The sequence below is a fragment of the Opisthorchis viverrini genome (assembly GCF_000715545.1).
Source record: "Opisthorchis viverrini unplaced genomic scaffold opera_v5_220, whole genome shotgun sequence".
NCBI classification, from domain to species: Eukaryota; Metazoa; Platyhelminthes; class Trematoda; order Opisthorchiida; family Opisthorchiidae; genus Opisthorchis; species Opisthorchis viverrini.
The window spans coordinates 341,423-367,568 of NW_008751874.1; the positions used below are offsets into that span (position 1 = coordinate 341,423).

Genomic DNA, 26,146 nt, shown 5'->3' on the forward strand with positions numbered 1-26,146 from the left:
ACCTAAGATATAATTTTGGCACGCTGCTGTGAGTGAGTAAGGCACACAAAACCTGTTTATTTGGGTATGAACATAATCCTTGAACTATTGTCAGGGGGTAACCCAGTTACGTGGTGACGCCTTGAACAATACACACATATTTTTGGTACAGTGATTGATATCCTCATGGAGGTGAGCTTGATTAGACTGTAGTATTTCATCAGCACTGAATAGCATATATTTAATTTTTCTAGTCGTTTACTATAACGTCCTAATTTGAGAATCGAATATGACTAAAGTAGACAAAATGCTTAGATGTGGTAGTATTGCATATTTTTGCCATTTGGTTTCATACCTGACCCAGGATGCTTTGAGCCTAATGTGCAAGCCTTGTTTGTGCTGGCGCTTACCGCACCCTTTAGCATTGTTTTGTCCTTTCCTCAGCCGTTTGTCTCTCCACGCGTTTTTCCATACCAAGCATTTTCACATACCTAGGGATTCATCTTTTCTGAATGAGGCTGTTGGTGGCATGACTTCGAATGAGACGTTTCTCTCTTTTTATCTCATACTCTCCTGTAACCAATGCACGTTCATCGCTTGCAATCACTTTTTATGCATGTGTCCGTGCTCTTCAAAAATAAACAGTAGTCAGTTGTAGTAACCGGGTTTTCGGCTCGCTAATAGATGACGACGAAACAATTAAAATTACTGCACAGGTTCATTACAAAGCATGCTGTTTGCATACAAAAGTTCTTTGGTATCACGTGTACGATTTCTTGTTTGAAAATGTCAGACTGCTCACACACATGCAGCTGGTCACTGTGGTGTTGATGACATTATCATTTTTCAACTTTCTATACATTCAGCATGCCCTGATCCACCCACAAATCGACGCTTAGAAAAGCGTTGCACTGTTCACTACTATCGCATTCATGATTTGTACCCTGAAACCAGTTGTAACTTTCGTGTGCACCTTCCCAACCTACAAGTATCCTGCTATAAACTGCACAGTCATGCGCAGAGTGATATTGCGTGCATTTCAGCAACAATTGATGTTTCTGGCAAAAGACAGTAAAAGAGTTACTTATGTTTCCACTATCTTCATGGGTTTTTTAGTGAAACTAATTCAACTGAACGGAAAACTGAAGTTTTAGATCGTTTGCAAATCTGCAGGTGGGAGTTCGTATTACTCAAAGGAGTTCCAACTCATGGTATTGCGAACTAACTTCAACTTAATTAGAATAAACGCCTTGCGTCTCTTGTAGTTTCTGGAAAATGTGGAAATAAGAACAGACCGCCCATTAAAACACTCGGATACCCACATGCGATGAAAAACTGACCTAAATCGAATTGACACGAAAAACATCTTGGTCATGCTGGATCGTCAAAACGTGATTCCGGCGTACATCTCAATAGGTTAACAAACATCTGTTTGTTGGTCCCTGAGTTTCCATATGCTTTGGTACGCTATGTATTAAAATCCAAGAATGCGGAATTGTGTAAAATATTGGTGGGTTGAATTCATTGGCCATGTAACCGCTGAGCTGTTCACCGAGCTTCGCAAATGGCCTGCAAGCGTTTTTCATACTGGACGAGACATTGTCGATACTTGCTTGGAAAAAATGTTCCTTTACTCCTACTCGTACTTATACATTTTCTAAAAAGTACTTTGTATCTGCAGCACGATTGTTTGTATAGAGATGGTCTACCATGTGATGTTGTTGGTCCTTCTGGCGTTTTTTTGTACTGTAGTGTAATACTCTTTCATCTCGCTGATTTGCTGAGTATTCCCATCTTATTTCTTCCATTGCGACTGGTTTATCTTCACATTTTTTGTGTTTCGAACACTACAGCAAATGGCTATCTGAATCGTACTACTCAATAAACAATCACCTGTACCAGATTATCATACCTTAACGCGAAATTGATACCGAATTAAACACTGGTGAATTAGTATATTAACAATCACTTTGCGGACAGGAGAAATATCTTATCTTAGCATTAACTACGGCCTGTAAACGTGCACAAACTTTTGCAAACCAGTTACCAAGCTCGCCGGGCAAATAAACAACCACTTATCAACAGGTCGTAGGCATTCTCACTGTGTCAATCCATAGCGTTCCATTTGATCGTTGCATTTCTGTCCATTATTAACTGAGGAACCTGGCAACATCATTCCCGGGTATGGTGACAAAATACTTCACGTTTCAGCCCAGTTGGTCAAAGCAAATCTTTGACATAGTGTTGACAACATGGCTTTTGTTGTCTTGGTAAGTGTTCCGCACTACACTTAGCCGAGTGACTTTTGTGGTATTCATAAAAAACTACTACTGTTATCCCACTGAGTATGTTAGAACAACTCTATTAGGTGTTCGGCGAGTTAAAAGTAAGCCGTATACTGAACGCGCGATGTTGTATTCCTTCCTTAAAGTGTTTTGTAACAAGACGTTTATCGTTTATACTGAAAAAACGCTCCCGAACAAATGAAGTCATGTAGGGTTTCCCAAATAAATGATCGTGAATTGTGCTTCAAACGTTGGCGGATAATCTAGGCTATGCTTTTCATTGCAATAATAAAATACACTACACAATTTGACCGTTATATTTATATTATATATGGAGCAGCACAGCAATCTTTGAACATCAATAATGCAGCGTATACTAATAAAATGAAGCTAACGTACTGATACGCGCACTAGTACCCACTAGATTACAGAAATTCTGTGAATTCCGTCCACAAAGTGTTTTGCTAAAATTAGCTTGTTCCTAATTCAAAAACGTGAAGCACACATCTTCAAATAACCGAGCAATTACTTTGTCAGGGCTGGTAAAAGTCAATAAAATTTCGAAGATATAAGTTACGGATCAGTAACCGCGTCACCATGTTAAGTTTTGTTTCGAAAACTGCTGATTCGACACTGAAATGCCCTGGTGGGTCCGCACACCTACAGCATGCGCATTTCAAGTGAGCAGTATCCAGTTAGACCATGACTCAATTATATATTTATAAGGCCACACCAACGTACCCCTCTCCACATAAACACTGACGAGACAAACTTGAAGAGTATTCTTTCTCCGTATCGCCAGCCACCGTCCACTCAATGGCTCCGCACACCGGATGGTAGCCGTTTGACCACGAATTTCGCTATCATTGGATGAAGAACAGTACTGAAAGGATGGCGAGCTCCACGAAAGTGACGGTTTCATGCTTGGAGGTTCCGTCTGACTCAGATCCTGCTTCGAGTTATCAAGCCCTGTGACAACAAATGCTTCTACCTCCACCAAGTTGTCTGAAAACAGATGAGAATTTTCTATGACTTTGCAATATTTCGGATTAGCTTATCGTCTATGCCTAAATGTGTTTTACCCCACAACATTTCCAAAATAACTCTAAGAACTAATAAAAATTGTTAAAAGTCATCGGTTGTCGTCTTTTACTTCAAACAATGGGTTGGGAGATGACATGCACTGAGTCATTGAACAAGCAAACCGCTATACAAAACTGCACCTACGTCACCTGTGGCGTATGCGTGACATCAGCTTCTCTGTCAAGGGCCGAGTTTACAAAGCTGCAGTGCTCTCCATATTACTATATAGATCAGAAACCTGGCCGCAGCGCGCTGAGGACGTAAAAAGACCTTCAGTGTTTAACTACCGATGTCTTCGGAGCATTGACCGAATCTGGCGGGAACACTGGATCGTTGAATGTTATTCGGGAGAAAAAACGCACCCTCGATAGATGAACTGATCAAACTGCATAGGTTGCGCTGGTTTGGCCACGTGCTACGTATGCCAGTCGACCGATTTTATCGAAGGGCTCTTTTCGGACAACCATGTAAAGCCAGACCCCGTCAAACATTGACTTGGCAGGAAAGTATGTAAGCCATTACCATCAAACTCATCTGCACTGGTCACTGCCGTCCTCCTGGATGAGAACCCAGAGACGGGCCACGTAAATGGTTAGAGACATTGTCAGACATGGCCCAGTCGCGCCCTCAATGGCGCTCGTGCATCCAAGCTAGTGCGTTCAACGCATAGCTCTCTTCCCAACTCCTCTTCTTGATAGTCCTCTGACAACGCTGAAATTATGCACCAATTTATCAGCTCCCGCCTCAAACGCGCAGCTACCTCCCCCCAAATCATCTCTGAACGAAACTGTGGCAGCTACAACTGTACAAAGAGTATGCGGTTATTACAGCTGACAATGATGACAAAATGATAATCATAACTGCAAATACACACCACAATCGGTTTTTGGAAGCGCGCACTTAGACTCAGCTTACATTGTGCAGTTAGCCTTCAATACAGTAGTGACTGTGGCTATAGCACTATATCTCCATCATACAGCCCAGTATATTGGAAATTAGCTTTAGAATGTATATGATATTGCGACATCATGTCGCCATTTTCGAACCTTCCAATATATCATAACGTTTTATTTAAAGCTTAAATTTCTCAATAATTTAAGTAATAATCTTTTAGAAATTGGAGTAATTAATTTATTTTCTGTAAAAAAGCTAAAACATCTTAAAACGAGAACCATCATGGAAAAGTAAACCACCTGATCATTGTTTAGAAATCTTAGACACAAATTAGATGAGATTTATGTTAAAAGAAGCATGGGAATCAGTACCACATACACACTTGTTAAGCACTAATTATCATTTCTCCCGATTTATTTATATTTTCTTTTGTTTATCAATCGACATTGGCCACCACAGCCCAACCTAAACTGACTTGCACACGCGGGTTTACACAGCCCACTCCAGAGGCTTGCATGAAATCTGTACGATCAAGCATCTGAAATCTATATCACGGTAGAATTGTTAAGGGAAATTGAGATTCGGGAACTTAACTCCATCAGAGAACAACTATTTGGGGCGTTTTGTTGAGCTAAGGAAACCTTTAGAGACAAATTAATATCTATCTCCTCATTTAAACAGAACCATTCTGTTCATGACGGTGCTTTGTAAAAGGCGTTGAATTTAATGAAATCTACAGGAGTGCGACATTTTCTGACTGCACTTTTCTGGACCCAAATCAGCTAACATCTTGGCCATCTAAATCTCCCAGTACTAAAGCCAAAAAAACAAGGCGACCTGGTTAGTTTACTACCCTGCATTTCGCTAATCCGTCTGCAGCTTTACAAAACAAATCCGCAGGACAGGCCGATATTATGCCTTAGAAATGACCTGACTAACACTTATCTGATTAGGACAAATGTACAACATATTTTGGGCTTCAAATGACCACTGCAGATTTACTTATGTTGATTGCAATACATCCACTTGTTACAGGCGGTTTGGTTGGCTTCACTTGGTTACTTGCTTTTCTGTTGAAAATTCAATATTTAGTGAAAACTTCCCGATTAAAAAAAATAACTTTTTGTTCACTAACTTCGGCCCAAACGTTTTTGTCTAAACTTCTGCTGCTGCATGCTGTACTCATTTAGCGAATGTTACTTTTAACGTGGATGCACATTTTGGGTTGTTGGAAAATGAAGTAGGCAGTAAAGTTTTGGACTCTTTAAATTCTCTATACAAACCCATTGTTTCAACAGCTACAGTGCAACTTTTGAATGAGAAGTAATAATGGTTAATGAAGTGATTTTAAGATTATCAAATTTGTGTAACTGACATCAAGCACAGTGGCAAGCAACCCTAAATTTGTTCGAATTTTACGAACCACGCATTGTCTTTAATACTCGATATCCTTGAGTGGTGAATGTGGATACTTGTAACAGTGTGGTAACTCACGACTTATACAAGACAGATTTCACAGAAATCATTTACCTGATTACCACCAAAAATCTTAATATTTAGCTTCTACACAGAATATTCCACACAGATGGAGTCATTGTAAACGTTTGTTTCGAGCTGCCTAGATTTCAAATAACAGAATAAACCAGTAGAAACATTCCTGTAATCATCTGTTTTCGCAGTTACTTGATAATATTAGTCTGACGCGAGACTAAACTGAGTTTTGGGCCAATTATTATTTTTATCCCTTGTGTTTATATCCCTCAGGTTTTCAGTTTTTGTCTTCACCATCACCAATTAAACAGCACAACGTTTTGCCTAATCCTTACGTTTTGATGAACGGAATGCCAGCACAAATTGTGTCGTCAAAAGTTTGTTTTGTGCGTAGCTTTCTAATGGTTGGGAGGATGAAGAACGAGTCTGTATGCACCACGTCAGTTCAAATCGCCACGTTAGCTGTGGGGAGACAATTTCCAATCATCAACAATACATAGTACCTATAAGGTTTAATTATTTCAAAGTGCAAAATAAAAAAATCTCGTAATTTTCTGTCTGCCAGGTTTGGAAAATTGTCCGCTTTGCGTGAACTGAAAACGTGAAAATTATGCACTGAATTTTATGGTAAAACAAATAATGCTAACAGTAAACATCTGCTATGCATATCCACCTGTCCGTCCTGAAAATATATCGCTCTCCGGCTCACCAAATGACTGAGTATCGGTGGTATCCTAAACAGCTGCATTTGGTATTTCACTAAATGATCGTTGTTGAACCTCTCGTCAGTGGCAAACGTCGGCTGGATATGAGCACCAATGTTACTGCTCCTATGGAAAACAAAGCGATTCACTTATTTGCTTGAATATTCCCACAGCTACAACAAAAGGACAATGACAAACACTAACGTATTTAAGATCTTGTCGCCACTTATTGGCCACTTAACTGGAAGTTACGGAAACACAAACGACTGACCTTATGTACAACCTAGATCTCATCTGAGTGCGTGCTGTGAGGTCGTCCAGATGGCCGTTTAACGGCCGGTCTATTCGTGTCACATCCCATCGCTTAAGAGACTCGGCGGTTTTAACGGCATGATTACAGATTTACCAATCAAATCGCTTCTTCTTCTGGTGTGATCAGGCAACGCCTTTGGAACCCAAAAACGCAAAAAAACATTAAAGTACTGATTTTGAGTTTTGGCCTTCATTGCTCTTATAATCGTTCTTTATTTCTGGCGGTGACGTTAAATTATAAGCATTTTATCTCTGGGTCAAATGTAACTCAAACTTTGTAAGCGCATGCTGGAAGAGGGTTACACCACGGAAAATAGGATCAATGAAAATAACTGTGCCGTCTTTTATTTTGTGTGTTGCAAAGAAATGATCCTTAATTCGATCAATGTTTGATATGCGTTGGAGCATAAGCGCTATCAATCGCCCGGACTGCTTTTCATTATTTAATGATGACCCTCCTGGAATACAGTATGAGTTGGAGATTTCCGTTTAAATTCAGATTGGCGCTATCGAGTTATTTTATCTCTTTACCCCAAACCTAGTTTAGATGCCGCACTTTTTTGCGGGAGTTAGAAACAAAAGTTGGCAGGCGGATTAAGCTGACGAAGCTTTACAGTGAAAACGTCTTGAAAAGAAATGGTGCTTGCAATATAGTTTTGCTGCAACCGGTCAAACGTCTAGAATACCAGCTGACATTTATTATGCGAGGACGGAATAGGCATGTGCTTGAGATTTCCTGAGGTCAGGCGAATTGAAAATTGCCTTTTGCGCACTCACAGCTTTTTTCAAAGCACGCGTAATTTCTCTTGCATATTTATAGACCGTAAATGAAATGTCTAGTAAACTGTCCCTCTTGAGCGCATGCTGCTGCCTTCTGTTCTTACCGCTCAGCTAAACTTCCTATGTCGGTTGACTCAATTAGAGTGATCTCCTCAATGAAGTTGGTGGCAATTCCACCGACGGAGTGTTAGATGAAGTAATATCTAGGTGCGTTTGCCTTCCTGCTATTCTAAACTTTAAGCATATTGTTCCTAATCGCACTTGTTTATTAATTAGTGCTTAGGTTTTTGCAGTCTTCCTTTTTTCTGTTCTTTGCAACCAGAATTGGTTGCAAAAGTGCGGCTGTCAATGATGATGACGGATGTACTTTATCAAATTTTCAAAAGTATGTTTAACTCTGCCCGCTGTGTTTAGCGGAGGTCCTATGTGGATGATAGAGATCAGCGTCATGTCTTGTAGAATATTGGTGGAACCGTGTAGTGCTGAAGATTTTATCGTCATTTCGTTGATGTTTATGTTCTACTCCGCTTAGCGACCCGGTGTGGAACATTACCGTCAAATTAGCTAGAGTGCACTATTTAACCCTACTTAGAAATCAAAGTCGAGACTAAAGAAGACGATCATTTGAACTGAAAACTGAAAACAAAAATCTGCCTGCAACAAGGCATCAAGTGCTATACTTTTGTGCTGAAAAATTTCGACTGCATCCATGCACCGATATACCGGAATTCTGTACGAGGTATGTCGTTTTTAGCTACGATGTACCCTTGTAAATGCAGAACAACCTATTCTATGAAGAAAAATGCCATCAACCTATGGCTAAGCACATTGATATCTAAGAAACATCATGAAATCACAGCCCGCATTTGAGAAAACTGCTGATTGAAACGCCAATCCAGCAGTGTCAAAAGTTCGCCGACACGAAAATGCTGAACAGCACATTTGGTAGTGGACAATTAGGGAAATAAATCATTTTAAAACTTTTTCAAAGGACCTGCGTCACCATAAAATCGCAAAAATTGCAACGTATCATGTAGAAACAATTAATCCCTATCTCTGTCAGCCAGGAAAACCTTTCATAGACCGTTTCATACAAAACATTTTTGGAGTATGCTCAATCTCACTATTTGACGGTATCCACCTATATTCCGGGGCGTTTTGCATCCCAAAAAGGCAGTGGAATGTTGCCTCGGAGAACTTTTCAGAAACTTGAAATTACTAGCCTTCAAGGTTATTTGCATTTCGCTCAGAGCAGCTGAATGTTATCTATATATTGATAAACCAGTGATTTTACAGTATGCATCTGGTAAGGATCCGTCTTTTACTCTGACCTACATTGTGCCAAAGCATGTATTTTGCGGGTTAAATATACACATAGGCTATCAAACCTTCTCCTAGTCAACTTCCGGTAAACAACTTCGTCTGAGTTGTTAAAAGTCTGATTTGAATTCCCTTCAAGAGTCCATTGTGACTCTTTGGACATACCGAAGCCAGGGTCAACTACCGGCTATTTTCCACCGTGATCAACTACATTCTGAGGCAGACTGCAGAGGCGCATTGCTGAAGCATTCACATCAATGCTGGCTCCCTAATTTTTCCTCAAGATATGCAGTGAACAGACATTAAAGCGTTGTTACTCCAAACCATACGCAATCTAGTGGCAAAGTAACGCTTTCTTGAGGCTGACAATAAGCGGTAGTCAAAGCGGCCTTTCACAAACTTTTGAACAGGATAGTGCGACGAGTGCGGGAGACTTGGACTAGATAACAACTGGGAGACTGGAAATCCCTGTAAATTTGTTCACTAACCATTATTAGGACACAAATGCTGTTCATTCAGGAATACTGAAATCGTTTGCTTCGGATCACAAAAAAGTTGGCTGTATTTTCCTTTTGAGTAAAATGTACTTCTCCTGTCACATGATAGAAGGTACTTATGTGAATGTCGGTCTTCCAGCAGAACAAACAGACCTTTACGTATTTGGATGCTTTTGTAAGAAACTAACTAGATCCGACTCGTTTTGTACAACAGAACATGGTCCAGAATTACACTGTCAAAAAATACTTGGGTTGAAGCTGTTCAGTAGAGCGACTAACGTAATGTTACATCAAATCTGACAAACAACCATCCCCACCTGTCTGCATTCAAAGGTCTGTGTATTTTTAGCAAGAAATCCATGGCGTTAAAAGCAAGTACTTGAAACAATACCGATTCCAGCTTCTGGCAGCATGTACATTTTACTTCATTTTGCCTACCCTCAGCACACCTGTCTTGTAACTGGGAACTTAAATTATCTTTGGTGAATTGCCTTATTGGGTTTCATAGTAGACAAGTACTCTAGAACTTGTCAGTTGTTTACTTATAAATTCTCACTGGATGGTGAATTTTATCCAGTCTAACTTTCTCCTTGTCTACTTTCTGCAAGTGGTCCTTTTAACCCCTATGTCTACGGCCTACCGGAATAGTGCTCTTTGCGACACCGCCCGGTAACCTGTGAAATCGAGTGATTGACCGGTTCGCTTATATGGTTAATTCAGATTCAATTCTTTTGCACAGCTTCTTTAGTAAACAAACGACTGGATATCAGTCTACTTTACCTCTCCCCTGTGTTTTATGTAAGAAATTCACCGATTGGGGTGCACGAAAATATGTTCGGCGTGCACACGAGTCAAAGTGCGCAACAGAAGAACATTTTCAGACAATTTTAGCATTAGATACTAATGGATTCAATTATAGAGCATATAAGTCAGTGTCAGAACTAAATCACCACCAATCTCAATGTGATTTTTCTAAACTCACATATACATCACGCAGAAACGCAAATGCTCCTGTGAGAAGGACAAAACTATCGAAAGACTTTTCAAATAAATTTGGATAATGTCTTTGAAATGGTGCAAACAAACAGCCGGATCAATAATTATGTACACAGTAAAACGTTCAAGTTACTCCTCAGCAATAAAGGGCTCTACGACTTCGTCGAGAACGCAGTGCGCATGAATTAAAGATACAAACTGATTCACAGCGCTTCTGACATTTTGGCCTAAAATTTCGGAAAGCTGACCGACGTGGGTTTGAAAAAAATGGTTATACACCGTCAGACTACTCTTTGTTGGGTTCTCCGAAGGCTAATATTTAAAAAAAGCAGGCCAAAGTAATCGCATTGATTGAGAACCTTCCCACTGGATGCAAAAGCAGATCCGAGACGGTAACATACTCTGATTAAGTGTTGAAGTTAAAGCGTATTTATCCTTAATCAGTGAAAGTAAATAAATGAATTTATATCATTTGTCATGTTCTGGTTTATTTTGGAGTGACCCAACGGTGTCTCTAAATTCCAAGTACAACTATTCGGCTATTTAGACTCAAATGTGGTCAAATTCTGGATGATCTCATTTGGCATGGAATGTACAAGCCCATGAAGAAACGAGTGAGTTAGAGAGCTCTTGTCGTTGTGAGCAAATCTTCAGCGGTGGTGTGGCACGGGATACCAGAGTACGCATTATAAAAAACCCCATCCCTTTCAGCTTTTGCCATTTTTGGCTTCTCACAAGCACCTGACTGAAATTCAAGTGGGGTAAACTTACGCACTCAGTAAAAGCAGTTTTGATTACGAATATGAACAACGAACTGAGACTTTTGAATTCCATGATACGAATGAGCACCCCTGCCTCCGTAGCAAAACAGTGTTCTACTTTGTACCATGTAGCGAGGAAGCGTTGAGTGCGCGAGTGCCAACAACTGTAGCAGCAATGAAATCTAAGCACGTTTTAGTGGTCGCGCATGGCCGACTCTCAGATAACAAATACAGTGCTGTTTTCTGTTGCGGAGTATTCATGATAGAAAGTTCGCGAACGATAGGCTACAGCAGGGCAACGCAGAATAAAACCGGCCTAACGAATTAAATCAAGATTTTAGAGACATAGTTGTTTGCCAACTTGCTGTTCACCTTGTACACAGCTTGGAGAACAATGGACTGTAACACGAACACGATCCAAGCGGCAAGTGTGCTGTCAGTTTCCGACCGCAATTCCTTTTTTTGTCCCCTGACCTTATATCTTACATGCTTGCAAAAGGGATTGGATCAAATCCACTGTCGGCATAGCTCTCCCAAGCGATGCTAAGATGTGCTTGGTCTGTTGGTTTGCACGTCATTCTCCGTCAAAACCTTGAGCTGCATTCTAATAAACCCTCACCCTCTTTTCTTCGACTCCACTTTCTATTAGGATGCTCACTCCCTGTTGTAACGCAGCAGCTAAGACTAACTATCTACTATATATCCATTGCTGGGAATGATAAGGATGCTATTTAGCTGTCACTTAGCTGTTCTGTATTTCCGAACCACCTGACACCAAATCATTGATCAAGTGTCTAAGTTGAGACAATATCTGTGAAAACGGTGCGTTAGTATTCAAGAATAATCCGAGGAATGTGATTATCCTCATGTGGCGTGCGATGCTGACACGCAGGAAAATTTGCTGGATGTTTATCCGGAGTTATTGGATCAAACTAGTGCAGTGTCTCGACAACGAGTTTGATTTTACCAGATGCACCTAGCTGAAATCTACTGGGTGGGTTACAGCAGTATAAAAACAAGAACAAATTTACATTTAGTGTCTTGCGTAATGACTATCCTTTGCTTTGAATGATGAAGTCAAATATGCCAGACTGAAAACCTATTCCAGCTAGAGAAGATTTACAGACTCAGGTTTCGTCTGAAGAAATTTTCATCATTCTATGGTACTCTGTGAATGACAGGTAGACACACAAGTAAAACTATAATGTTCTGTTAAAAACGTTTGCAGCCAAAGAGTCAAAGATAGTTCTGTATAAATAGGAACCGATTATACTACAGCACAAATAGCTGAAAATATCATGGACGAAAGATTTAGATAAGATCTGGGCTCACCAGGTCGCCATTTCGCCACCCACGTTCACTTCACCATAGATATAGCAGACAATTTTGATCAATACATTTGGAACAAGACAATGTGATGAGCTCAAAGAACACCAAAACCCATACGACTTCATTAAGTAATTTCTAACGATTCGATAACGCGTATACTATTTTGATAGCTTGTGGTTTTGTAAAAATTACGCACTGGGATATACTTGCTCAAAACTACATTAATCCTTTTTTCGAGGGTTTTATCCAAGCAAGGTATTCTTTTCGCCACAGCAAAAGAAAGGGTATTTTAATTTCAATGGAAAAAAGAAATCTATAATTTGTTCTCATTTTTATGGTGAAATTCACATTGTTTTGTTGACGTTTTCAAAACCAACACTGTATTTCGGAAACAATCCATGACTGTTGTTTTGTTATCATCAAAACACTACTAGGCCATGTTCGGTGTTTTAGGTTCGGTTGCATAACTTCAGAGAACCAAACGTAGCTTTACTTTGCCTCTGTCCATTGTTAGAATTTTCAGTGAACATGCTAAAAGCCTTCCACTCGTTCAAATTAGCACGCAAAATGGGTGGTTACGAGCCTATTCTATGTGTGAGTGGGACGCAATGCATAGACCATTCGGAAACCTGATCAGTATTAGTTAAAGGAGTCTGTTCACTATTGGTTTATGGCAGACAACAGCCACTCACCTTTTTCATGTGCTTTCACATCCGTTACAACACGAACCTCGCGGATGTTGCGAATAATTGTTCCCAAATCGAGCAAGATCCAATGGAACCCCTGTGTGTCAGGCAGCTGATCATCGGTCGAAAAGCAGGTTGGAGCCGGTTCGTAAAAGTCGGCGTCTACGGCGTACTCGGGTTTGGTGCCCAGGGCAACGGAACTGGAGTACACTTGTGCATTGTATATATTTGGGGAATATAAATCTGCAAAAAAGAAGCGAAAGTGCGCAAGGTTAGACAGTTTGGGATAGTCGTCGCAAGCAAATATATCGTGTCGTTTCCTTTCAAGTCTGGATCAGATGGTATTTTTCTCTGATTATATATATACTCTGAGATTTTAGAGTCGGTGGTTATTGAGGAGTGCGTCAGTTTCCGTCTGGAATACAAAGTAGTTTCCGAAACGATAAAAACATGTTTACTATTATATAAGAAGTGAGTATATAGAATGGTATTTTCAAAATGAAACCACTCTACTGATACAGTATGGAAAACGTGCCCCACAACAATTGTTGACGGAATACTACGGCCGAAGTAATCCTCTGGTCACGTTCAAAACTAATCGCTGACAGCCCAAAATAAAGCAGTAGCTATTTGGTTCATTTAGCCGGTATCCAACAAAACCAACAAACCAACAGAACCCACTCGATAACAACCGGTCCCACTCAACGTCATAAGAATGAAATCCCTTTTATCAGCGTTTCCAGCTATAAAAAACATTGCCGGTATAGAGTGGTCCAGGGTAGTATGAAAACTTCGGAGATATTGGTGAACTACCAGATCCATAAATCCTACATTGAAGCTAATACAAAATGCATAAAAAAATTCATACTGATTACTTTTACATTCCACCAAAATTACTTATACTTCAGATGTAATTCCGCCCCCCAACTTCAGAAGTTGGCGGTCTCGATCGTGCACAGAATCGGTTGGCATACTGAGCGTGATCACCTAGATATATTCCTGCAACTGGTTTGGTTAAAGAGGGCTTTTTTAATGAAGCCACAGCTAGCAGCTAGCAACATGTTCGGATACCTGAAAAAAATGGATTAGATTACTCCAAACCATTCGCAATCCAAAGCCAAGTCTGTTTGTTTACTTGACTCCGAAATTATCGGTCCAACCATTCACCCGACAGTTTATCTGATAAATTGATTTGATAGAGAACCAACCAAAGCTTTAATAATTCGTCGGCTCTATTTTCTAACCACGTGCAACTTCCGAAATCTACTGCTTTAGGAATTGATGGATATGCCCAACAATGAACACGAATTTCTTTCGTTTTAAAGGTCATCAAAAGGAGAATTCAGAACGACCGCAGATGTTTGTCAATAAAATACGAGGTGATTCTTGGACGTCGTGAAATGTCCGCGAAATTTTCTAGGGCTCTAATACCCTGCTTCGTGATTCACAAAAACCACTTAGTCTTCAGATTAACGCCATTCACTTGTTTCTGCATCCGGTCTGTAAATGCATGACAGATGAAGCTAATTCAGATATTAGTAGGATGTCAGAAACATCCCCTAATAGATACTTTTTGGTTATGGTTTTTGGAGGCTGAGATGGAAGCTAAAGCGTTTCCGGTTCACCATAACACATTAGGTGTTGGCTGGTACAGTAATGAGCTGGAACCGTTAAACCTGATTCAAAGCTTGGTCCATTCAAAATAGATTAGATACCTTTTGTATGCTTTCAGCCATATTCCGTCAAAGAAAAGGCTTTTACAGAACAGATCATCACGCAGCCGTTTTACATCAGAGCCATTACTATAAGGCTAAGCGCTTTAGGTAAAACTGTATACGTACAATTTACAGAAGGTGTCTGGATACTCTATTTTGTCACTACAATAAAGTCCCTTTTTGTGAGCGTTTCATTTGGTCGCAAGTAATCCATTAGTAGCACTATCTATCACCGCGCGCCACACATTTAGTTAGGCAACATGACTTACTCATAGGATACTCATAATAACTTATTTGCACCCCATTTCGGAGGTCTAGCTAACTTGCTCTCAGACTTCATCAAGTACATATTTCCGCTCGCTATCCACCCCTTCAACTTAATGCTTAATAAAGCCGTAATTGTATTTGTAAGTGAACGCAACTCCTTATGGCTTAGTTTGCTGAAATTTTCGGCAAGATAACTTGACAGTTTATTATATTGCGCTCCAAAATATATATGTGTTATATTTAGTTATATTTTTTGTTATGATTTTTTGTTGTATTTAGTTCTCTTGTTTTAGCTTTTTGACTTAGTTTTCGGGATAGGTGGGATATCATTTTAAGAAAACATATAGGTTTGGTTTGGTTTCTTGATAAGATCTGTTAGTTTGGCATAAAATACGTGTTTTGAACTGCAATCTTTTATTCTGACATATTTTGTAGGGCAGGCCACTATGTCTGCTTCAGGGTTCCTTAGTCTGGATTGAACAAGCCGCTTTATACATTAGGTTTCTAGGAGTTGCATCCACAGACTTAAGATGCTGCCAAGCTCGGGGGACAAATCAACTGTCATCTGATCAAACACCAGTAAATACACCCGAGCTACATATGCAACGGTGGATACTACTGATTGGGGCCTGCGAATAGTATGTTTGCTCGTAAATTCGCTTCGCATCTTTTGAAAAAAGAGATCTACTACGAAATTTGTGGAGCCGCATTTGCTCGCATTTGAGCAACAGTCAATGAATATTGAGTAAAGTTCATGAAGACGCGTTAAAGGAGATGGACATTCAGTTTTTGTAAGCAAGATGCGTATGAGAGTTTTGCTTTACTGCCCAATAGTCTGCAACTGTTCAGTTGACGTTTTCTAATAAATGACCCCGCAGCGAAGACTTTCTTCCTTTCACTTATGGTTCGGCAGTGATGACCTTTGTAACTACTAACGCCTCAGAGACGGCCGCGTCCATTTAGTGACTCAAGTGTTCTCAGGTATCAACCGGTAGGCAACGATGCCAATTCGGGGCAAATGAAAATTATCTTGACCGATGGATCGTGCGACAGAGTTGCATACAGACTAAATGCTTCGATATTTCACCCCATGTACAACCACACCTAAACTACTGTCCAAATTTGCTGACATGCAACCGCATTTTTAATAATTTTATGATTGGAAGTGACAATATTCATGCTACACACGGACAAGGTTTCTCTGTTGTTCATTTTTATGTCGAGGCAAGGGGAGGTGATAAAATTTATTGAAGCAGACAGAATATGTACAAATCATGGCAGAAACTCAGCATACTACGTTGTTGACAGTTACCACATTTCTAAAACGGGTGTACCAAGTACCCGAAGGCAGATCCTGAATGAAGACGTTCTAAGCCCCTAACAGCCAATCTATGTAGTCTCTTCCGTCTGTCTAGAGCACTACTAATGATTCTATATGTTAATTCAAGCATGTGCCAATAATGGCAACTTCCTGTTTACGACAAACCTTGATTACCATAAGATATGTGATCTACAGCTGCTCGATAAGCATTTACATAAGGAGAGAACTATCAGAGGTGTTTTAACTCTGATACCAAGGAGAGATTACCTTCTTTGTTCATCTATTGTAAGCAATACAACTAGCGCTAGGACGAAAAATCATAGTTGATCCCATTTTACAAAATGACAAAATAACTGTCAAAAAACATTCACAAGTTTTCAACGGTAAAACGCTGCCGGAATAATAAACACAAAATTTAAGAGATGGCTGTCAACGGTGGACCATTTCTAGAAACCAGCTTTTTCTACGTGAGAGAGATCAGTTGGGAAATGTGCAAGCAGCTATTGAAAATTAAATTTCCTAATGAGTTTGCCACCGATGAGTTTTCTGGAGCAATTGTGATTGGTCCAATACAATCCTTCATTGCACAATGAATAGAATGCATTTTCAAAAAGAATTTTATCCAAATTTAGTTGTCTTAATCAAATGGTTTTCTAGTCCACATAGTGCTTGCGATTTGTCAAAAAATCGATTCCCGTGTTCACATGCTAGCATGACAACAACCATTGTCACCATTATTATTGTGGGAATCAGTTAAAAATTGTAGTATCCTGTCCCTAATAGCTCCGTTAACCCGTTTATCTTTATCCTTCTGGTACGCCCGACCATTTGTAGTTGTCAGGCCATGTGAAATTGTTACCTAAGTCCTGCGACATTTTGAAGTTAAACATTGCTGCAATCCATAAATCAGAGAGGAATTTATATGAGAGTGACTGAGTCTTTCTGTTCCACGACGTAGACCTGCAACACAAAACTTGCGTTGTAAACATACGCTTTCAGGAAGAAAACCGTGCTTTCATCCGAACTGTTCAAAATGGGACTCGTTAAAAAGCTTTTTTTGTGACTGATGTGCATTTTGGAAACAAGTTCTTTAGCATCTGACTAAGTATTGGCCCAACACATGGTCACTAAGTGGAGAATAATGGGGATTTATTGTTTGTAACCGATGGTTTTTCGTTCGCCATCTGAAATTATTTACTGGTATATTCCTACAACACTCAGAACACTCGACTTCCATCTATTTACTCACACTCGTTCATTATTGTAATACTTAATCGGGGTACTTTCTTGGCTTTCTTCCTTGAAGCAACTCTAATTTATTGGATTGAAAGAGCGACAAAGAAAGAGAGTCTTCGTTTTTCGGCTTTATCTAAGTTGTTGGTAGGTACCTGGGGACAAGACAGTGTTTCAGGGAAATGGTTCAAGCGTGTCCAAAGATGATGCCCAAACCGAATGTTTCAACCATAGGAGTATAATTCACGCAGCCTTATTCAAAGAGCTACTGGCTTTTATTAAATTGCGAGACCTGTATTCGACCCTCAAGACGTAGTTTCGTGTAAATCAAATAGAAGTTCAACCAGTCGTAGGTCGCTCTGATTCAAAGAGCTACTGGCTTTTATTAAATTGAGAGACCTGTATTCGACCCTCAAGACGTAATTTCGTGTAAATCAAACTGAAGTTCAACCAGTCGTAGGTCGCTCTGGTCACATCTTCACACGACGTCTATATTTTGAGCAACGTCACACCTACTGCCGACCAACGTTCGTGGTTTTATTAGACTTTTAACGAGCCGTCAGCAGCATGGACAGATGAGCTCGCCAGAAAAAATTGTGCTTGATTTCCGTAAACAATCTACAGCCTACCTATGATGTTCGAAACCTCCTTACAACTTAAGGGGTTTGTCATATTTGCCTGGTTTAATCATTTTTGTTCGGTTCAGTAATCCATCTTATCGTTTGGTGCAAATTCCAAGGGACCATGGATTCACATGTCGAATTCTGGTCTTGAGAGGGAAATCATTGGATGTGAATTATGTCGACGACACTGCCTGGTTACTTGGTGATGATTCGTCCATGCAAAACACTTTTAAAGAATATCAAAAGTGTTCTGGCATGTGCTTGTATCTTAAAAGTGCAAACGACTCTTAAGATTCCCCATCATCTTGTTCTTTTTAAAAACTTGGGCTGTGGAGGTTTTTTTCTGGTTTGATCGTGTATCTTGACACATGAATAGCCGTGATTGCTTTGTAACTGATGAAGTCAGTGTGCGACTAGATGAGATGAAAGCAACGCTAGCCAAGTACGTCATTAATATTTTAAAAACCGAAATTCGCTGAATCTGAGCAGCTAACTATGGAAGGCACTTGTAAAAGCGGTCTTACTTTATGGTTTTGTGAATGGGCACCTCCGTTTGGAGAAACGTATTTGGCATCATACTTTCAATCACTAATCTCAGTAACACAGTAAAAGTTAGGTGGCGGCAGCGAGTAAACCATGTACATAAACAAGCAATTTTGGTTTATTCCTTCCAAGTTGCCGATGAAATATATGACAGCTCAAAATAGGAAACATCAGATTGAAAATTCGACTGTTTGAGTAGCTTCTCAAGATCAAATATACCTTCCAGACAATAGGGAGCCACTCGAAATCGAAGCAACCAACCAATGAGAAATGTGTTTTGAGGATCCACATGTGGAGAGGATAAGCGGAGATGCCCACTAGGCATGTGGAATTTAGTGGATCCCCATCAGTGGTGTAAAATGATTAAGGTCCCTCTACTGTGCGGACAACAACGACTGGTTAATCAGGTTACACTATCCTGGTTCTTGGACATCGCAACCTCCTGTCCTTCGCTAAATTTGCTTACCGTGTGTTTTTCCTTTAACTAACAACTAATTCATTTGCACCTTGCTTTATACTATGTTGTATCGTGCGGTGGTGGCCGAGCTATTGGGTTACGCCTGCACTGAGCCTGCAAGACTACGCGATAGGGAGAAGATAGAGAACTGGGGACACGGTTGTATTGCCAGGACAGAACGTACAGAGCGTCTGCGTAAATATATGGTCGTTCACTTGTTCGCTCCGTACAGCCAATGGTGGTGTTCCGGTCGTGAACATTCTCAAGCCCACTACGCTGGTCGTGCGTTGCTAAGCCGTTTGGTGAGAGCCGTGTTTCGTGGGAGCCGCCAACTCACCTAATTTCTGGACGTGTCGAACCGATGGTAATCTTGGGGATGCGTCGCTCTGCACATGTACTTTTTCTTCTGTCTGGGCGCGCCCTGACATACTACCCAGTTCCATCGTACACTCCACGATTCTGATGATGAATATGTAATTTTTGTGTAATCTCACTGACTTCCATTCTACTACATCATACCTACTACTAGACTGATTCTCTCTAAGTCATTGACTACCTTGCACTTTTCAGGTTTCCTCATGCAAGTGACATCACGTCCCAAACTATTGCAAATAATTCACACTCAACAAACTGAATTTTCATCTTAGAAGTGGGAATCGAGCTGTAATTGGAACCAAAATAGTGAGCCAATTAAAACTCAAGAAAAGAATAGCCCGTTGAAAAATAAAGACCTTTTCTTCAACAAAGATGATCGATGATTTAACGGAACCCGGGTTAATAGTTTTTATCTTAGGAATTTTACGTTTGGGCTTACTATCAATGTTTGTTGTAGAGCAGTATGCGAAATGCCATTGTTTTGGGAGGTATTCCACATTAACATTTTAAGTCTCGGGACGGCTTACTATCAATGTTTGTTGTAGAGCAGAATGCGAAATGTCATTGTTTTGGGGTATATTCCACATTAACATTTTAAGTTTCTGGATAGAGGTTCCGAATACTGTATTAGATGCCACTGTATTAAAAGCTACACTCTCGAGTTTTCACATTTTAGACGTATTTCAACCATTGGAGTTTTACTCAACATTCGGTATAGTTGCGAAACACAGTTTTGTTTGAGGGAAAAGCACAGAAAAGTCGACGGTCGGTTGGCAGAATCCCTGGAGATAAGTCATAGACACAAACACATTTTTCCATACCATTTTACAATTTCTACGTGTACGTCACTTTGGATGCCGTCAGACGACAAGACCATGAGACCGCGGAAAAACGTAATGTGTCTCCATTTTACAATTTCTACGTGTACGCCACTTTGGATGCCGTCAAACGTCAAGACCATGAGACCGCGGAAAAAACGCTAATGTGTTTTTTTCTTACTAATGTATCAGACAGATCGCTTCACGGACTTGTACTAAACGTACCATAAAAGCCTTATGTTAGACGTCTGTCAAGATGACAGCTGCATCACCATGTGTTTGGTGCGATAGAACTTGTCTTCCAGACAAGAAGGAAAACGGTATATGTGGGTTAATCACAAACAAAAATTTTAATTGCGAAGAAGGGTGAACAGACGAACGTTGTGGGGAAGTTGTGTTGATTTTACAGTGCAATTCTATGACAGGACGCTCATCCGATTACCCATGTATGGGAACCGATTCTCGACAGTCTCGCCAAATTTATGTTATGACCACCATAAAATTTGTTCCCAGTTTCCTCGCAGCTTGGACCATCTGGTCTCTAGGTTACCATCTGTTCTCCCTTAAACGTTTTTCACGCTCTAGACGCGTTACTGCATATTGAAGTATATAGATGAACAAAAATGGAAACTACACTATTGCTAGCACTTTAGGATCGTCAACCTCCCAATCCGCCTTTACCTAGTTATTTTGCTTCCACTTCGTTTCTGCCGTGGTGTCAACCTCACAACGTAAACCTTCATCGCTAGCTCCTAGGTAACTCGATGTAAGGTAATATTTAGTGAAACAAGCTTTTCCACCAAATTAGAAAAAATCATTTTCAACGAGCGATGCATGTTGGCTTGAGCTTACTTAAAAATTTTACCCCGGATCTGAGTGCGCCCAAGGTGCCAGTGAGCAAACTTGCGCTGTGACGGTGAGAGTATAGAGAAGTCCCAAATGATTTTGTAGGGTCGCTGGCATCTCCTTCTTTCATCGGCGTCTGGTTTAAACCCACAACATTGTTTCACTCGACAAGGTTGGGTCTTTTGTGATTTATCAGTAAACGTTAGCCATACCAACTAGAAATTCTCTGCTTTTGATGAAACTATCAATAGATACGGCTGCACCAGGCCTGCGAATCGAATACAAAACTTCATTAGGGTTACACCATAGTTGAATCGAAAAGACGATGGATTTTGGAGGAAAGGTTTTCTTTGTCTGAAATAGAAATTTGAAGCGCTCTGGTTAAAACAGAATATTTACTCATCTTGGCATAGTATGCTAAATCTCGCAAGCAAGCTCCACGGAATATCGTATTTTAGTGCTGACGAAATTACTCAGCAGTTTGAACCATCCCTCACGGAAATAACTCGTCCAAAAACGCACCTTGGCCCTTGAGTTTATGTGTTAGGAGGAACACTAGTTTTTTACATGCCAGTTTGGTGAATTTTGGCTGATCATACCATGAGATCACCAGGTATTTTTACCTCATCATGTAGACATATGACGCAGCCAAGCCAAAAATGTTACGAAAATTTCTACTGAGTGGATAATTTACACTGTGTTAAAATTTACAGAAATGCATCTTAGTGTCAATTTACAGGGTGACAAGCAGTGGGATATCACAAAAACATCAGTTATTATTTCTTTATTGCCTTTTTTCCGCTTTCTGACGAGGAAAAAACGTATCCTACTACAGGGTGTACGGTCAGAAGCCTGCAGCCCTTTCGTCTATAAGAATAGAGCTGCATTGGCAGTCGGCCAAATGAGGCTCATTCACAAATATAACCATGACCGTTCGACCTTGCTAAGACTGGTTTGCTTGTAAGTTTTTACTTTTATTATGTATACCAGACTGCTGAATCACCAAAACGGTTTCTGTTTATTTTACGGGTCTTCCTGAAATTAACGATTTCCCACCTCTTTTGAGGCTGGCTGGTTGGATCTGAGGAGAATTCCACATCGTGCGAATCTGTTGAGCTCGAAGTTCGGCCAAATGAGGCTCATTCACAAATATAACCATGACCGTTCGACCTTGCTAAGACTGGTTTGCTTGTAAGTTTTTACTTTTATTATGTATACCAGACTGCTGAATCACCAAAACGGTTTCTGTTTATTTTACGGGTCTTCCTGAAATTAACGATTTCCCACCTCTTTTGAGGCTGGCTGGTTGGATCTGAGGAGAATTCCACATCGTGCGAATCTGTTGAGTGAGCTCGAAGTTTCTGGCCTTGATAAACATATGCGGGAAAATAAATACGGGATCTATACATGGAGAAACAACTTTTACTGGCTGGGCGAAATCCGTTCACCGTGTGTAAAGCCTCAATACAACTTAAGAAATACTGAAACAGCAGCAACACAAGCAGAATTATGATAAAATTGAGACGTTCTGCTATTCTTTATTTGTGTAATCCGTTAAAATTAGTTCAAAAGAGACGAAAACATCATCTTCTTCTATTGAAAAAGTTTGTGCACATCAATACGTTCGTATTCCTGGTGATGCAACTTCCGCAACCATTTAACTTTCATTTTAAAGCAACTGGTAACCAACAAATAAACAACTTTGGTGAGAAATGAATTAGGCTATAAGCGTTCGTTGTTTACATTTGGCGTCTCAGAAACAGCCGTGGTAATTTCTGACGTTTCATAGAAAATCTTTGTACTCTTTAACTTTGTAGCTGCTCCAAACACACCCACGTTCGTTGTCAGACTCCCATCTGGAAGGCTTCATCTCGATATGTAATGAATTTCATCCTGCTTTATTTGGGTTTTGGAGATGGAAAACAGGGCCCCACTTTGCTAGCTGACTTCTTTCATTACCCAAATAGTGAATACACTTTGTGCCTCCTATTTTGTGTGGTTGCGTTTAGCGAAAGCCAATGAAAGACAACATTTACCACTTTGATGTTTCCAGAATCTCTACCATATCGTTGAAAAATAATTGCCGGTACCAGCACAGTAAGGCGTTTCTGTTTTTAATTTTTCGAAATGTTTCAAAAGATACAAACGCACAAAAAGTGCTTGGAGCAGAGGTGAAGCTGAATTATCAAAGCTGCCATCGGTTTACCAGATGTGTGACTGGCGAAAAGAAAAAAATCATTGCACAAACCCAGAAGAAAAGTCAATAAACTGGAGAGAAACAAAGAGGAAATGATGTCAGTTCATGGACTGATAATCAACTCTGTCTTCCGGTAATTTTCAATAGATTTGGCATGCAAACCAGTTGCAAAACTGAGCAGACACATCAACAGCCAGCTGATCAATCACTGACGAGGCACTCGAAATACAAATTGCCAACGTTTAAAATATTCTCAGGAGTTGCTGTATTACTAACTGCCGCTAAACGCTCTATGTCAATCACTCAAAGTTCATCTGCTTAAATCCTGTATAATAGTAGGCTTCCAGGTCAGCGGTTTTTATGTTTAAGCCCCCATGTTTAATCAAAAGGGAAATATCCCAACCAACCGCCATTCAGCCAACAGAATATAAATACTGTCAACCAGTATGTACAGTACTATAAGAAAGTTATAAATCCGAAGGAACACTGAGTGTGTGGATGATCAAGAAAGTTTGTGCATTTCCCAAATCTCAAATCCATTTCCAAACATACATAATAAGAGCCCGTGCCTGTCAGATTCCAACGCACCAAACGTAAGTGGTACAAAAATTCTGTACCGGCTGGCGGTTAATCTTACGGGTTTTGAAGATGAACTCCTTTCCGCAGGGAATTAGAGAGTCAGTCCTTCCGTTAAAGGTGCATGTATGCACCAAGTTGATGGGTGAAGCTAAGCGTGATAAAATCCGGATTATGCACGTTAGTTGAAAAACGATGCTAGCGGGCAGCTTTAAGAGGACTTCCAAATGCCGCCTAACCGTAGGGAAGTGAGCGGAGGGTTACTCTCTTACAAAAGAAAAATTGTTACAGCCTCTCTATTCGAGAGGAATTTGGATGCCTTAACTGCGCTGACCAATGCGCAGCATCGCGTTATGCTATATGACACAACCCGCGATTAAAACTCACAACGACCCGTTTTATTACAGGCCTTTAGAGATGGATTTTATGTGACTCAACCTTACCACAAATAAGGCATGTCAGGGATAAAAAGATAAACAAGAGATGATTGTGTCAGTAGTCAAAGTATGGAAAAAACAAAGAGTTGTCAATGTTCCTTAATTTCATCTGCTTGTTAACTCCGAGTGTACAACAGGTCAGTTTTGTTAGGAGTGGACATCCTTTTGGTGGTTCAAAGAGGTTCGGGGACGAAAAATTGCAACGCCTAAAGAAAGGTGATTAGAAAGTCCGGACGTCCCGCTATGACTAGTAACACATTCTTACCTCTAATGATTAGGTGATCACTAAGAACAATAAGTGTTTATTTTCAAGCCTTTATTCATTGTCTACTGCCCATTTGACGGACGCCGTATTACAACTCCTTTCTTAATATGATTCAAGAAGAATAAATTTAGTGCGCTTAGAAGTATAAGCATTTCTGAAAGCCCCTTGGTTTGTTAGAAAGCCAACTGATGCTTTTTAAGTCTTTTAGACTTATCATCAAACTCTGAAAATGACCACTGTTTCCAAAAAAATTTTGAATAGTTTATCCTAAAGTTGAGTTAATTTGCTTTATTCTGATCCACGACTTTAACATGGAAAGAGTAACTTGAAAAATTGGATCCCGGTTTGTTGATTGAAGTACTCCACAACAAAGGATGCAGTATCGAAAGAAACCCATCCGAGGAAAGAGACCAACAAGTTGTCTCTAACCAATCTCTCCTCTTAGAGATTTTTCAGGCTTGGACTCAATATTAGCCTCTTAGAGCAGATGAAGTTTTAGATCCAGTTTGTTGAGTGTAATGCATAGGGTTCCCTTGGAATAAATCAGCCGTTTTTGGTGGCCTTCATTTGAATGTGACTGATAATTCAAGCTTTGGTTATGGTAACGGTTGAATTTTGACGCATCGAAATAGTGATACTTTTTCACAGACTCTAGCTTTACCGCGTGATACGCTGAATTTGGCACACACCATTTGGTGCACGGACATCTGGTGTACCAGCTGTTGACTTCCTTCTGTTGATGTTCCTTTTTTAACGCTGCACTTATTAAATTCAATTTAGAATGCATGGATAGTCGGGCGTTTTTAGTGAGAGTGATCGACGAAATTCCGATGGAATAAAATCCAGAAAGTCTGTCTCCGCCAGCACACATTTTCATGGTTGACCAATTACGGTATCGAACCATCAGGTTTAGCAGTGAATTTATGCCGTCGATGCTAGCGACGATAAATGAGCAGATCATTAGAGTTATTTTAGCTATGACTTTTGGCGAAATGTACTAAAGCGTGGTTTTCGTACCCTTTTCTGGGTCAACTTCAAGTAAGCTTGACTTTGAACAGGCCATCAAGGGTATCTAGGCTGAGGACAATGTACAAAATGAGCTGAAAGACCACAGAATGTATAGTGTAATAAACCTAGTTCGCCCCAGCTGTAATGTGCGAAATAATAACAGGGTCACTTTGCAATTCCTGTTGTTTAAGGTGAGTATTTGGAAATATTGAAAACGGAATCTGCAATATTAGGAAATTCTTATATTTTATTTATGATGGAAGTCGGTTTAAACAGGGAGGCAATTTTACTACAGCCGTAGCGTTTGAAGCTTCACCCGCTCTCACTAAACGATGTGTAATGTTGATT

The 26,146-nt window shown here is 40.1% G+C and overlaps 1 protein-coding gene across 1 annotated transcript in view; it reads right to left on the reverse strand.

Annotated features, from left to right (window-relative positions):
- T265_08420 (hypothetical protein) overlaps window positions 1–26,146 on the reverse strand; it is a gene marked incomplete at both ends in the record, with an annotated part of 66,791 nt that overhangs the window by 30,439 nt on the left and 10,206 nt on the right. Inside the window, 2 exons of the mRNA XM_009174219.1 lie at window positions 3,006–3,269; window positions 13,124–13,360. Coding sequence (XP_009172483.1) covers window positions 3,006–3,269; window positions 13,124–13,360 — 501 coding nt within the window. The remainder of the gene's footprint in view (window positions 1–3,005; window positions 3,270–13,123; window positions 13,361–26,146) is intronic.